Raw genomic sequence first — 16,112 nt, forward strand, 5'->3', positions numbered from 1 at the left:
GATAAGAAATAAATCTGCCCCGTTTAACTGAAGGTTTGTTTTTGAATCATTTGAGTCTTAGAACTCTGCTGATTATCTAATCATAAGCATGACCAGATCAGTTGTTGATGTAACATTAAATGGAGACCCTGTGTTGCAAGATGAGTTATCTCTTCTGCAAAGCTGGCAGCCAGCACTGTCTGGGCATGATTATTTGTCTGATGCAAAGGCAGACTTAATGAGTGTAATCATCTCTATTAATATCCATCTATAATGTACTCTTTATAGATTAACGTTTTACTCCTGTGTTCACCTAAAATATTACATGCTACATTTAGACTGTTTTAGTTATTTAATGGTTTCAGTACAAGCTTCATGTTTTTTTTAACTTTAAATGATTATTTTCTTCAAAACACAGATGTAAGAATTTAAATAGATGCTACCAGAGCTCACGAGGTTACCTCAGAGAGTCATTGACGTTGCCTGCTGCCTGCAGTAGTGAAAACATAATTAGTGGTGATTTTACTGAACACTTTCAGATAAGAGTTTTAATGTTTAAAAGTGCAGAAGCATATTTTGTATATGGAATTTAATACTTCAACTGAATTTTTTCCCTTTTGCAAGAGGAATAAAAATATTGGTGCATGTTACATTAATAATATTTACTTCAAATAAAGAAAAAAAATTGAACTACATATATAATGATTGTTTAATAAGAGGAAAGTAGGGGATGCACAACTCCAATTGTTGATCTAGTTTGTTTAGATATGTTATTGGTGCATGTTACTTGCTGCTCATTCTTATGTGCCATGTGTTTGTGATATCATTCAGCAAAAAAATTAAATAGGATTATGAAGAATGAGGCAGAACTCCAAACTGATCTGACATTAATAGCCTGATACAGTGTATAGTTTATTCTTTGAGGTACACTTTTCCTTTTGTGTGTCAATAGACATTCACTTTGAAAATTGTGTAGAGCAGAGTGATTGTGATATGAGTGTTGGATGTTTAACACATTCAAATGAATGAGATTTCTTTCCTGATAAGAAGTAGAGTCATGGAGTCATACAGCAAGGAAACAGCCCATTCGGCCCAACCAGTCCATGCTGACCATGTTCTCAAATTAAACTAGTCCCACCTGCCTGCGTTTGGCCTGTACGCTTCCAAATATTTCTTATTCATGTATTTATCTAAATTTCTTTTGAACATTGTAACTGTACCCACATCCACCACTTCCTCTGGAAGTTCATTCCACACATGAACGACTGTCTGTGTTTAAAAATTTGCCCCTCGTGCCTTTTTTTAATCTTTCTCTCACCATAAAAATATGCCGCCTGGTATTGAAATCCCCAACCCTAGGGAAAAGACACCTGCCATTCAACTTATCTATACCTCTCATGATTTTATAAACCTCTATAAGGTCAGCCCTCCACCTCCTATGCTCCAGTGATAAAAGTCCCAGCCTCTCCTAATAACAAATGTTAAGAAAATATGTGAGTTAACGTCTTAATTAAAATAATTAAGAAACATTATATGATCCTGTTAAGCAAATATCACATACTAACAGATGTTAACATTTGAAGGATTTATCTACTGTTTGTTATCACACACCGATAACATTGGTCCTGTTATTGGTACTTGCTTTCTGTTTTCACCTCAGTAATTTAGTATATCATAATTTTCACAATGGTTTTTCGCTTTGAGCGTCGGAGGCTGAGGGGTGACCTTAGAGGTTTATAAAATCATGAGGGGAATAGATAGGGTGAATAGCCAAGGTCTTTTTCCTATGGTGGGGGAGTCCAAAACTTGAGGGCGTAGGTTTGAGGTGAGAGGGGAAAGATTTAAAAGGGACCTGAGAAGTAACTTTTTCACACAGAGAGTGGTCCGTGTATGGAACAAGCTGCCAGAGGAAGTGATGGAGGTGGGTACAATTACAATATTTAAAAGGCATCTGGATGGGTATATGAATAGGAAGAGTTTAGAGGAATATGGGCTAAATGTTTGCGAATGGGATTCGATCAGATTGGGATGCCTGGTGAGTGTGGACGAGTTGGACCAAAGAGTCTGTATCCATGCTGTACACCTCTATGACTACTGTAATCTTATTGGTAGCATTATTTAAATAGCTGCTAAGAATACGTCTACAAACTGCAATTACATATCAATTTCAAATTAGAATAAAACATTTGCAGATGTTTATATATAGATACTGATTAGAAGTTATTGAGCGTGATTGAGTTCTATTACAGCACTTGTCTCATGGTAGGAGAGGAAAGAGCTGGGTTCACAGCTCCGTGTACTGAAGCCAGGCTCCCAGGGAAAGGATGCAAATAGCCCATATTGAAACATACTTCAAAATTTATATCCAATTGTAAACCAATTATAAATCAACAGTCCAGCGGATAAGTTGTTCATGTAACTTGGAATATTGTTATGTGAGGCTGGTGGGTGCACTCTTATTCCACAACTGATAGTTCACAACATAAAATAGAAGTATTTTTTATGGTTACCAAGATGACTGACTACTTGTCTACATCAGGTTTTAAACAATAAGAATTTATCAACCAGGTTTCTTATAAACAGAATTATGTATTTATAATCAAAATAAAAATTATTCAATAATTCGTTAACATATACAGTCAGTAATGTAGAAGTAGGAGTGCTTATCCCTCTAAATATCCCCAAAATCTACACACACACAAACCCACACATATCTCTCTCTTCCTGAAAAGAAATTTTAAAAATAGATTTCTCTACCGAGATTAGCTTTCAGAACAAAAGGCTTTGTAGTATTCTTGAAGGCAAAAGGATAAAGTGCAGGGGGATGCTTCACAGTCTGTTGCTGTGCTGTTCTAGCATGTGTGGTCAAGTCACTCTTCATCTCTTCATGCATGGTTAGCTCTGAAGTCTTGCGGACCCAGCTTGCTCAAGACATACAATCTTGAAATGTTCTTTCAATCTATCCTTCAAAAGAGCAAATAGTTTTCACTCTGAACTCATCATGAGAGCTTTCTTTTTAGAAATAGAGGAGATGAGCTGGGCAGCTTGTTCTTAGTAAGCTTTCTTACAACTCAGTTTGTACTTAACAGGCTTCCCTCTAACTTAACCAGATGAAACAAGAACTTTTCCAAGCCAGTCATTGTTCAAAATAGCAAAGCAGCAAGCAGTTATCACTGGCCATGTAACTTTGATGATTTTATTTTCCACAAGGCTTCTTCAATGTCGATGGTAGCCTTCCAATGACCTTATTTAAAGAAAACACTCCAGATATTTCCACAAAACTTAGAATAAATCTATTTTTTTCACAATCGTTCCAAATTTAAGTTCTCCAAGAAATATTAAATATAAAGTGTATTCATAACATTGTTACTTTCAATGACTCTAATATTACTATTTGTCCTGAGGAAGGGTTATCGGACCCATAACGTTAACTCTGATTTCTCTTCACAAATGTGCGACACCTGTTGAGCTTTTCCAGCAACTTCCGTTTTTTTTGTAATCTTATTACTGACAGCGTGCAACAACTGTGGGCGTTACTTAACTTAAAAATACTTAATGAGCTAGAGGATTATATTTCTACTGGTAGAGTCAATTGCAGTTTTGGGATAATGTAAATTGGCATCTGTTTGATTAATTGTTGTGCTAGATGCTGTATCTTGTCAAAACTTAACCTGACAGTAGTTCTGTAGAAATGTAGTTAACCAGTTAACATAAAACATAGAACAGTACAGCACAGTATAGGCCCTTCGGCCCATGATGTTTTGCCGACCTATTATCCTACTAAGATCAAACTACCCTGCATACCCTACATTTTGCTATCCTCCAAGTGCCAATCCAAGAGCCGCTTAAAAGTCTCTGAAGTATCTGACTCCACAATCACTGCAGGCAGCACATTTCACACACCCACCGTTGGCCATGTAAATCCAAACTGACGTGTTGAAATTTATTTTATATAAGTTTCTAGAATGTGAGTGTTTCTGGCTTGCCAGAATTTATTGCTTATTTCTAACTACCCTTGAAAATATGGTGGTGAGCCTCCATTGTGAAGTGAAGCAAGCCAGTGTAGGTACACCTACAATATGGTTAGCAAGGGTGTTCCAAGATTTTAACTTAGGAATAGCACCGTTCCTTCATTGTTGCTAAGTTTTATAATGTGTTGCAGGTGTTAATGTTCCAAAGACATTCTTCTCTTGACCTTCCGGCTGGTAGGTTTCACACATTTGGAAGATACAGTTAAAGGAGCCTTGGCAAAATGCTGCACTCAGCAGTAGAATTCTCTATGGCCCCTGTTTCTGTGAAGTTCACACGAGTTGCCTTATCTCCCTGTCCCTATCCTGGCTGTAGTCAGACTCGTGTCTATTGACTCATCTGTGCATATTCTGACTCTAAACTAGCCTTTAAGGTACTTGAGGTGCCAGTATCTGAGCTGGTACCTGCAAGTGTTAGGTTAAGCGACTGTGCTTCCTCTTCCAGGCTATCCTCTACTTGCCCTGCAACTTTCTTCTCGAGGGTGTGAGTCAGCAATTCTTGACTGGCTAAAAGCTTAAAAGGGAAAGAGACATTGGGTAGGAAGAAAATGAGAATGCCACGATCATTCCATTTCATGACACCTTTCAGAATAACGGTTAAAAGTTAGGGAAGAAATTGCATAAAGCAGCAAGACTGTCAAGCAGGATAACCTCTGCTAGACTTGATGCCTTTCGCTCTATAGCTGTCCATATTTGTCCAGTCCACCAGTTCCAGTGCACTGAAGGGATGGAGGTGTGCTGGTCAACCTCCAGACTCCTGGCTTTCTGTTCTGCTGTATGCCACATGCTGCAAGAGAGAGGTAGATTGTCATTAAGTGTGAATCACTGCCTGCCAAAAATGAATAGATGGAACTATGTGAAAGCAGTGAGTGATGTGTATGCAACTAACATGCTTCACAAGTGTGTATGGTTAGAATGTAGTATACGGATACCAGGGAGTGAATGTTAAGTGCCATTGCATGATGGGAATTTGTGATGGAAGTCTGGTGCATCAAACAGTGCAAGAGATAATCGATATGGGGCTAGATTTTTCATGTTAGGCTCAGGAAATGCAAATTGAGCCATTTCCTGGCTATAGAAACTGACCCCATCACTTCTGCCTGTATCCATCAAATCTGTATCTTTTGAAGACGTGAGCAAGCAGTGTCAGAAGAGTGTGTGCCCCAAGGTTTGAAGGCTTTCTTTAGTTTGCTGGGACATTGGCCCAACTCTCCACATTGTTCTTGTGTCCCCTTGGTATTCCACTCTTTACACCCACATATTGCCCATGCCCCTCCCTACGTACTTTGCTTAGCCACTCACCAGATATCCATTATGTACAGTCCTCAGGAGCCATGTACTGTATTAAAATCAGGAAGTCATTGAAATGTACATGAGAAAAAGAAAACCTCTGAGAATATAAAAACCGAAAGAACTACAGCCTCTGTAAATCAGGAACAAACACAGAAGTTGCTGGAAAAGCTCAGCAGGTCTGGCAGCATCTGTGAAGAAAAAAAAGAGTTAATGTTTCAGGTCCGGTGACCCTTCCTCTGACAATATAGTTGAGCTGTCATTCAAAAACCAACCATTCAAGCTGAAAAAACCTCTAGACCCAATGAAAAAAAACCTGAAATCCCTAAATTGGTCATAGAGCTGTAAAAAGAAGCATCTATTTAATGCTCACATCAAAAACAGGTAATTATTTAATAATCTCTTAAAATTGTCAGTCAGACATTGTACATAATCTCCTTCTGAGATAAATGGTTCATTAGCTTTTGAAAATCAACCAAGCATTCATGTGGACTCCACTATCAAAACAAACCTTTGCAACTTCAAACAATGGAGACATTGAAACTAGAAGTACAGATGACTCATTTTTTTTCTAAGATGACACAGTGTGGAGCTGGAGGAACACAGCAGGCCAGGCAGCATCAGAGGAGCAGGGAAGCTGACTTTTCTTCAAAAAGGTCTGTTTCTGAAGTTTCTGAAGAAAGGTCCTGACCCGAAACGTCAGCTTTCCTGCTCTTCTGATGCTGCCTGGCATGCTGTGTTCCTCCAGCTCCACACTGTGTTATCTCTGACTCCAGCATCGACAGCTCTTACTATCTCAGTTTTTTCTAAGTTACACAAGATGATTTGTCTGTCAAAACAGTTCAGGAACAGATGGCTGTTTTCTTTTCACTAAGAGAAACTGCAGACCATTTTTTTCCCCCAGATTGAGAGCATTGTTAATGTTTAAGTCACTTAACACTAGAATTTACAATTGCTGCCTTTTTTATTTTGAATGAATAGTAGCATTTTTCTCAATGAGAAGATTACTGTAGTATGTCTTAAAACTTACACAATGCATTTTACTGAAGTTCACTCCGCCCACTTGACAGCGCAGGGGCGCCTGCACAATATTGAAAATCCAGAGTATCCAGGCAACCTTCCATGTCACACTTGTGTCTCATTTTCAAACAGTGGGGAGATGCTCACATCTACAGGCCATCCATCCAAAAATCAGGATGATTGAATTTTGCTCTTGTAGTCAGCATTTTCCTATGCATTTTGTCCAATTCTATTGCTTTACGTGGTTGAAGAATCTTTTCTGCATACTTTCTCATAGTATTGTGTGAAATCTTGGGATGATTTGTTTACTGAAGACACAATGCGTATGCAAGCTGTTAGTATTCTGTAATATATGATAACAGCATTTTGTTGTTGTTTTAGATTAAACTAGATGATGGAGAGCCTGAGCCTGCAGGCAGTGACCCTTACTGATGGATCTACAGCATACATCCAACATACATTGAAAGGTGAGCCACCCAAATGTTAAACGGAAACTTGTGCACCAATGCAACATGGAGTGTTGGGATAGAAATTTAATTTCTCACTCATGTGCATGGTTAATATCATTTCTTCTTGGGAGACTTTGAGCAGAGGCTAAGCCTCCATAACAGTGAATCTGATGATGATTTATCCCAGATAAACAGCTATAGATGGAGGACTTGAGCTTAACTATTTATAAAATGCACATAGTCCAGATCACCAAACAGATGGAACTGGGGTAAGGGTGTAAAGGATATAAATGGGAGAATTAACATTTACATGTACCAGGTAGACATTTTCCAAAGTTTCATGTTCGTTACATTTAAGTCATGCCATTTTTTTTTTGATGAAAAATATGTAAGAACACAAAAATAAGGAGGTGGAAAAATTCAACAGTGGACAGTATCTGAGATCAGTCAAAAGACCTTTAATTAAATCAAATTCAGATTCTACCTGCAGACCAGCCCAAATACATGGGAAGCCTATTTCTGTTTTGAAATGGAAGAGCACTCCAATCCTAAGATTTAAACAGAGTTGTTCAAGCAACCTTTTTAACCTTTAGTTTTGGAAAAATCTTCTTGAACTCCTTTTCTTCATTATACTTCCTTTTCTTAAATACTGCACCACATTTTACAAGATGTGCTGTGAAGTGATGTACTGGGGACTTAATACCACTTCACTGTTTATTCAATTTGTCACACCTTGTGGAAGCATACACTTAGGTTTCAATATCAGCGACTATTCTAGAATAATTCAGTTGTTGTTGGTTAGATTTAATATAGTTTCCAAACTTTAGCTGGAGTTTTGCCTTCCTTAGAGCTGGTGGGAAGATGACAGGAAGAGGAAATAATTAAACGGGTTAGCACTAGAGTTTATACATCCTTGCTGGGCAGGTCATTGTCAAACCTCCTGATCTGCTGCCACTTAAATCCCTTAAGTAATCAATTAATGACCCTTCTACAGCTTTATCCTTACACCCTCCTGATTCACTATGTTCCCATCTGAGAAAAGTGACAGCCCTGCTGAGTACTCAGCGAGCTATCTGCAGCTGGGGTGGAGTTTGGCACCAAGATTGGGGTAATAGAGGCCAGGGAGAAATTACTGAAAGCCACTCCCCTGTGTCCAACTCCTGACATCCATTCTACAATCTCGGTCCAATCCATAAAAATGTCACCTACCGTCTGATGCTGCTGATCTTCAGTCTGCTGTGTAGCCAGCAGCCTGGGCCTACAAAATGTGTAGTCTTTGATTGATCAGCAACTTCAGGCAAGGGGAACGTCGCTGTCCCAGGAACGTACTGGGATTTTACAGTATGTTTTACAAATTGTATTAAATTGGGGAAAAAGCTGGAATCGATTATCAGAATACTTAGGAATCCACAGTATTGTTAGCCAGAGTCAACAAGGTCTTACGAAAGGGAAATTGTGATTATCAGATTTACGATTTTTGGAGATGAAACTAGCAGGGCAAGTGTAGGAGAACTGGTTGGATGTTGTATATTTGGATTTTGAAAAAACACTTAATAAAGTGTGAAAAGCTAGAGAGATTGTTGTACAAGTTAAGGGGCTCATAGCAACTGGGTAACAGTAATGTGATAGAAATTTGTTAAAACAGAGTATAGATATGAGTCGTTTTCAGGTTTTGACTAAAAGAGTCAAATGTAGTGTATTGAAGTTTGCTGTCAGTATAAAGCTAGATGAGAAAATAAGCTGTGGGGAGGATATAGTGTCTAGAAAGAGATAAATTGAATGTAAGCAAGAAAGTGGCAGATGGAGTATAATGTGAGAAAATGGAAGCTTTTCTTAGAATATAGGAAAAAGAATTTTTTTTTAAATTTATGTTCTGAGCAATTTTGGTGTTATTGTACAGAAAAGACAAGAAGTTAATATGTGGGTGCAGCCACCAATTAGGTAGCAAATAGTATGTTAGCCTTTATTGAAAGCAGGTTGGAGAACAAAAGTAAAGGAGTCTTGCCGCAGTTAGATCAGGCTTTGTGAAACCACATCTGGAGTCTCCTCACCCAAGTAGGGGAATGTCTGCTTTAGTGGGGGTGAAATGAAAGTTCTTCAGTTAATTCCTTGGATGAGGGTTGAAAGAGATTTGTAGAATGGCCATGCACTTACTGGAGTTTGGAAGAAGAAGAAGTGAAATGTTTGAAATTCTGATGGCTTCACAGGATAGGTGCGGAAGCTTTTTATCCTGACAATGCGTTGATTTCTGAATATATTTAACAGATGCAAAGTTGGTTGAGGGGCAAACTATTCAGCTGGAAGATGGTACGACAGCCTACATCCAACAAGTTACAATACATAAAGGTAACAACAGAAATTACAGACAGAACATCAATTAATGCTAAACATATGTCCAAGGCATGAGTGAGAGTCAGTCTGCTCTGGAAGAATACTGTTTAATTAAAGTCTACTTTATGCCAACCTTTGTATTTTCAGTAGAGTTGTATCTATATATTATAGTCCCACTTCTGTGTGAAGTAATTGCCAACATGCTTGTGTTTTATTGACAATTGAATAGAAACTGTGTTTATGTTGTGAAGCCTAGCAGAGTTTAACACTACAGAAGGAGTTCAACCAAAGTTGCCCTGACGAAGTCATTTTGCTTTTATTTCTAAATAACATCTTAATTAAATCTTCAGTGACCTTTGACAAATAAATTACAGGGATGGAACTGTTTGAAGCACAATGAGATTCAAGCAGATATGTGTGTATGTCCTCCCATTCTGATGCATTTTAATCTCAGTCACTTTACTATGGGGAACTATTGAACAGAGACCAAATTCTTTCTTTCAGGAAAGGTAAGGCAGTCCTAGGGAGGGACATCTGAATCTGAGTGATTGCAATGCAATTTCATAAACAAGAGACCTTGTTACTGGTATCCATTCAGCCCACCCTTTTGTCAATAGGTAAGGAAAGGTCGATGGATAAATTAGAATAAAACAGCTGTGTTTTAAACAGAAGCCACAAAATGTAATTAGATGTCAATCTACAGTTTCATTAAAGTGAAGGTTAAAGTGAGGTTGTAATCCCCAAAATGATTAAAATGGAAACCTTTACATTTTAACTGGAGCTTAACACGTATGTGGAATTCACAGTGAAATCGTGCAGTTTGTTTCAAAGCTGTAATAATTAGCCCTTTTCTCAGCCAATAGAATATAATTTATTGTGGACAGTGTACAGCAAGAACAAAAAAATCTTGTATTGATAGAGTATCCTGTCACTCCAGGTGTATTTAACTCCTGTTATGGTACATATGCACAGCATCATCATATTGGTATGCTCATTCTTCACCAAGTTTTAATAGACAGTCGGTAGTGCTCTTGATTAACTTGTCAGTTGAACAGAAGCCAACCCAGAGGAAATTATGTGTGACTGCTTTTGTGTTTGACTTAGTCGTTTGTTACAGAAAATCGAAGGGAAAATGAGAGAGGAATTATTTGCCCCGTGGTGGGGGTTGGAGTGGGTTGGGAAAGGAAAACCACAAGAGAGGAGAAAATAATTTTGATGAGGTTAGAAAAAAATTGCACGTGTTTGAAAATGTAAGCTTGAATCCCTTGTTTTGATTTTGTGTTTCAAAGTTTTTAATGTATTTAAATTTGCAGGTGACAGTCTGCCTTTTGAAGATGGCCAGGCTGTACAGCTAGAAGATGGCAGCACTGCATATATCCATCACACCCCTAAAGGTAGCTTTGATTCTCAGAATGTACTCTTATATTCTTATTTCTATGCTGGAACAACTCCTGATATCCAGCATCAATTACATAAGAACAGAATTGGGGACCCAAGGGAACTAAGTAAGTGATGGAATTAATAACTTGTTGTAGTAGTTCATAATCACTGCTTATTTTGTTTGATATTATTTTAGGTTCTGTATCATGTCTATTATTTCTCAAAGTGAAAGGAAAAAGGCGCCATGTATTGAAAGAGTGAATAACTACTCAGTTGAACTTGTTTATTTTGTTTTGGCATTTTGTTCTTAGAAAACTATTTGCTACACTTTGCTCTGTTATTCCATTCTGACTGATCATTTCGTTCAGGAAATCAAATCAAGAATAAAAACAAGTAATGCAGGAAACGGTCAATATGTCAGGCAGTATCAGTGGAGAGTGAAACAATGTTAGTATTTCAGATTGATGACCTTTCATCAAAAGTAGTAATAAATAGGATTTGCTCAATATAAAAGTACACATTTGATGTAAACTAAGTAGCTTTGCATCTCATGGATTATGTAGAGAAAAGAATGGTGAGGAGATTGATGAATGTACTGCAAGTCAATAAAACTCACTCAAAAGTGTGTCACTAGCAAAATGGGAATAGGAGTACATTTAAAGCATGATTGTTTTTCTCTTCTTAACCCTGAGTCAGCAAGGTATTGTTTAATTTACTCCTTCCCCATTTGCTCCTGTCCTTTACTGATGTAGGCTGAAGGGTGTTCCCTAAACCCTGGTTTTCAGATTCCAATTATTGAAATAAATCCACAGTAACATCTTTTAAGATGTAATCAAAAATAGTGTTTATTAACAAAATGTTCAAAGCAGGGAAGAATTGCTTGACTACTTCATCCACTCACACAAGCACTCAGGAATTAAAGAAGATAGGGCAGGAGAAGAGACAGGTTAGAAATGACAAGTTTTCATAAATCTAGTGGTATTAAAAATCAGTTCATATGAGTTACAACTTCCTAGAGGTCAGTATACAATAATAGTCTCCTTGGTGAGTTGGGCCCAGTGATGCTCCTTCTTACAGGCAAAGTGTCAGCTGCTTTCCAGCCATCAGGTTGGAGACAGAGGTGAAAATTCTGAAGCAGGCTGCCAATTCAGCCTAGAGTCCTGCTTTCCCTTTGGAGGTCAACCAGAGATAGGCAGACTCACAGAATTGTATAGTTGAACTAATCAGCAACCTCCAACTTCTATCAGGTAAGACAAAGACAAGGCATTTCAGGTCTAGTGGCCCATCTTGGTGGGTTAGTTGGAAGATCATTTTGCTTACAGTGTGTCCAGCCTCCCCTATTATAGTTTCCATTGCGAAGTGATGAGTTAAGTACAAAAGCATCAAAACATTATTTTAGCAGAATGAGTCTTTGTCCAGAGTTGGCTGGAAGCAAACAGCTTGTCTCCAAGTACATTGTGTACAGCTTTGACTGGAATATCTACACACTGCAGAGCTCCTGGAAATACAATCATATGAACAGCCTTGTCCGTTTTATGTGTTCAGCAGAGTTGTTCATTTTTAAAAGAAACAGCATTTAAAAACAAATGTATCAGAGACAATAAAGTTTTGCTTTGGGATTGCCTATCATTCCCTCTGGCCATGAGCTAAATATTTACTAAAAATATGTTGGGTTGCATTGTGAACACTGGTATTCAGGCTGCCATGTGTTGTTATATGATGATGGTCATCTTGGAGAAGTAATGGATGGAAATTTAGGACTCCGAACTTTTCACTGCTAAACAGCAGTTAACTGTTTGGTAAATAGTACCATTATTTTGTGTACAATACCTTGTTTCATCCATTAATTACTACTGGATCAATATCAGTATGCAGTGTCATAACAAGAAGGACGTTTTCTTTATGAGGGTTGAAAGTGCTAACAGACAGTATGTGCTGCTTGTTTTCACTAGTTCCAAGCCCCTTCTGAACATAATAAACAATTATAATATTTCTGTACAGTCTTGTGTTACACTTTTTCTGTTAACATTTATAATTGAAAAATCTTGCATCAATATCTTATAATGGCTATGCCATCATTCGTCATTTTTGCTGTAATTCTGGTCCTCATCCCACCAGATGAAACTATTCTTTGGATTGACCAACTCTGTCCACTATTGATTCTTTAATCAGCCCAATGTTGTGAATTCTTCCTGCCCCCCCCACCCCCGTCCTAATGTTCAATATAGTCAAGGCTTTCACTTGTCTAACTCGGATGTGATTCTGATTAGAGGCTGTGAACAATTCACTCAGTTTTCTTTCTGTTAATGGATTGATCTTGGTCTCACTTGCCTCAAACTGATTGAATCAATAAGTATAAATAGAACATTTACCATACAAACAGAGGTGTGTTGGCTCATCATGTCTGCACCAGCTGAAAGCCAAGCCATCTGGCATAATATCAATTTCCAGTTTGTGGTCAGTAGCCCTGCAGGAATGGAGGCTTGAGGTGTATATCCAGAGATCATTTACATGAATTGAAGGTTCCTGGCTTTACCAATCTTTTGAAGCAATGTGTTTTAGACCATATAGGTGAAAACTGTTTTCCTCATCTCCCTTCTAGCCTTTTGACTGATTACTGTAAATTGATAGCATCTTCCTCACATTCACTGACCACTGTGCCCATGTAAATAAGCCTTTCTAATCCACTGTATTCAGGCTCCTCGCAATTTTGAACATCACAATCAAAGCCCCCCCACCCCCAGCCTTCTCTGTTCTAAAGATGATATCCCAGGCCTATCCAGATTTTTCTCCTGGCTGTATTTTTCCAAACCTGGCAACATCCTCGTAAGTCTCTTCTATGGCTTCTTTAGTGCAATTTCATCCTTTTTGAGATGAGCTGACTAGAATGCACACAGTATTCAGGGCTGGAGCATAAGTGATACTTTATATAGTTTCAATGTAACCTTCCTGCTCTTTGTATTCTACATCTGAACAAATGAAGGAAAAGATTTATTAAGATTTAGGATCCTCCTTCCTGCTTCCTGGTTTCATATTCATGTTAGTTGCGGTACAGACTTGAACGTTCCACTTTGGGTTCTATGAATATATTAATTCACTAAGTTCTTTCTTAAAAAAAATGCGTGTATTAACTTCAATAATCTTAATCAGATTTTCATTGTTTTTAAATTACCTTTCACATTATTGCAGATGGCAACAAATTCTCTAATGTAACAAACCCTCCCTTAAACTGACATGCTACTCAAATATATAATTTATGGCCATTGACAGCAGCGTATGTTATGAAAACAATTAAAATAGTTTGATCAGTAGACTTTATGGTGCTTGCTTTTCCACTTTATGATAATGATTTCAATTCTAAAGAGCTTAGTTGACTGTGAAGTGCTTTGAATTGTCCTGAAGTAATGTGAAAGCAGTATACAAATGCACACTGTTCCTTCTTTATGTTGGAAGCAATCGGTGTCATTTGCTAAGTGATGATTTGACAAAGTTTGTTTTTTCAATCTATATGATAATTGCATTATGATTTTGCCAATGATGATCTCATTTCTATGAGAGTTACATTCAAGAATTTTAATTAGACATACCCTCTTTCTGGTGTTGGCAACAGTAAATCTGGATTTTTTAAAAAAATTGCCTGACCTGAATGTGAGTGGAGATCAGAGAGGTATGAGGGACCTGGATGTCAGGATTCTCCTGTAGGTTGTGGAGTTGAGGAAAAAAAACACAACTTGAAGAACCTTTAGAAAATGGGAAGGGAGGTGATACAGTGCTCATGCTGAGAGAACAGGTTGCAGAGAGTGGCAGTGAAAGAAAAGCTGCAGATAGTGGAGTGGAGTGGATGTAGAACAAGAAATAAACCCAGAAACCTGCATCTTGTGAAACCACCAAACCTCGAGGTAGCACCTTATACTGTAAAGTCCAAGTCTGTTGGTACTAAAGTTGAGAAATGATCCGAAGTTTGGGCTGAGGTTGTTATTTATTTATGATACTCAATAAAAAGAAGTCATCTATAATTGACCTTGCTGGAAATTATTTCGACTGTAATGTTGTCATACTGTCTTGTGATGTAGTTACTGTGGTTGCCTAACAATTGTCCTGAAAAGCAGCAATTACTTTACCTTGACATGAGTCTAATTCGTTTCCCTAGATGATTTTGACCAGGATGCAGTACAAGCTGTACAACTAGAGGATGGTACAACAGCTTATATTCATCACCCAGTCTCCATGCAGGGTTCCAACACTATCCTGGCTGTGCAGACAGAAGCAGGTTTGGAAACACTACGTGCTCCAACAGATGGCACAGTCGACCATGAGTCTATTAGTGCTCTTGAGCATTATGCCAACAAGGTAAGTTTTATCCATGATTTGGAACAGCCTTTGCTCATTGTTGTGAATGTGAGCTTTTATAGGATGATTATGTCTTGGTACTGTCTCTTTAAATCTAAGGTAAAAAGGAGGAATGAAGGGAGCCATGTGACTTCCAAATTGTGCCAGACACAAAGCCTGAGTGGCTTGGTGACAGGGGAGCCCTAGTTAATTTACTGGTAAGAAGGATACCATGAGGGGGTTCCTTTGCTAGAGAAATTAGAACTGTAGGACACATTTTAAGACTAAGAGGTCTCCCTTTTAAGAGAGATTTGCAGATAAATCTTTTCACTGAGGGTCACTGATCTGTGGAATTTCCTTCTCCAGTGGAAACCAAGTAAATGAATTTATTCAAAGCTGAGCTAGATAAACTTTTGTTAGTTAATGGAGTCAATAGTGATAGAGGGCAGAGGATAAATGGAGTTGAGACTGAAGTCAGCTCAGTTATGATCTTATTGAATGGCAGAGCAAGTCTAGAGGGCCAACAACTTACTCCTGCTCCTAACTCCTATGTTTTACATCTGTGACCAACCTCAACCTCAAGACTGTCAAATGATCGATTCCCGTGCTAAAACTTACAAGTTAGCTGAATTTCATCCAGGTCCCAACCCTTAATCCAGTTCTAATGAATATCTGATATCAATTTCCAACAGATTCATCTTGCACACTGTTTTGCTGTATGTTCTCAACTTTAAACATTGTAAGTGGTGCAAATTAAATATATAACTAAGGTTGTGAATAAATAAAGACCATTTCTGACGTTTTCACAGAACAATGAACAGAGTTGTGTTTTCAATCCAAAACAGCAGTAAAAATCCCAGAACATAACTTAATAAAATGCAACTGGTCTAATAGTCAGTGGTTCCAAAATCATCCCTTGGATAGCATAGAACATTACATCTTCTGACCCATTAAATAACATCACAGGATAGCAACAAAGCATTTTCTCAAACATGTGCAATTTGTAATAAAATTATATTCATAGTAATTCAACCATTTTGTTTTAAACGGCTTAATGAAAGAATCTTTAGTGAAATGGTAGTTGTTTGAAGTGTTTGTTTTTTCAGGTATCTGAGGAGGATGAAGGGGTCAGCAGTACTACTGGACTACCTTCCGATGTGAGCAAGGACAAACCTGTACAGGTATCACTTCCAGTTTCATACCAACATTAAATCAGTGTGAGATAGTAAGAACTGCTGATGCTGGAGTCTGAGATAACGCAGTGTGGAGCTGGAGGAACACAGCAGGCCAGGCAGCATCAGAGGAA

The 16,112-nt window shown here is 38.0% G+C and overlaps 1 protein-coding gene across 2 annotated transcripts in view; it reads left to right on the forward strand.

Annotated features, from left to right (window-relative positions):
- Window positions 1–16,112, forward strand: part of LOC109916884 (zinc finger protein 76-like) — a 64,851-nt gene that overhangs the window by 12,756 nt on the left and 35,983 nt on the right. For both annotated transcript variants that reach the window (XM_020516633.2, XM_020516634.2), the window contains exons 2-6: window positions 6,699–6,784; window positions 9,032–9,112; window positions 10,411–10,491; window positions 14,628–14,827; window positions 15,913–15,987. In XM_020516633.2, the coding sequence (XP_020372222.1) occupies window positions 6,709–6,784; window positions 9,032–9,112; window positions 10,411–10,491; window positions 14,628–14,827; window positions 15,913–15,987 (513 nt within the window). In that variant the 5' untranslated portion in view covers window positions 6,699–6,708. The remainder of the gene's footprint in view (window positions 1–6,698; window positions 6,785–9,031; window positions 9,113–10,410; window positions 10,492–14,627; window positions 14,828–15,912; window positions 15,988–16,112) is intronic.

This window comes from Rhincodon typus, chromosome 25 (assembly GCF_021869965.1).
Source record: "Rhincodon typus isolate 14 chromosome 25, sRhiTyp1.1, whole genome shotgun sequence".
Lineage (NCBI taxonomy): Eukaryota > Metazoa > Chordata > Chondrichthyes > Orectolobiformes > Rhincodontidae > Rhincodon > Rhincodon typus.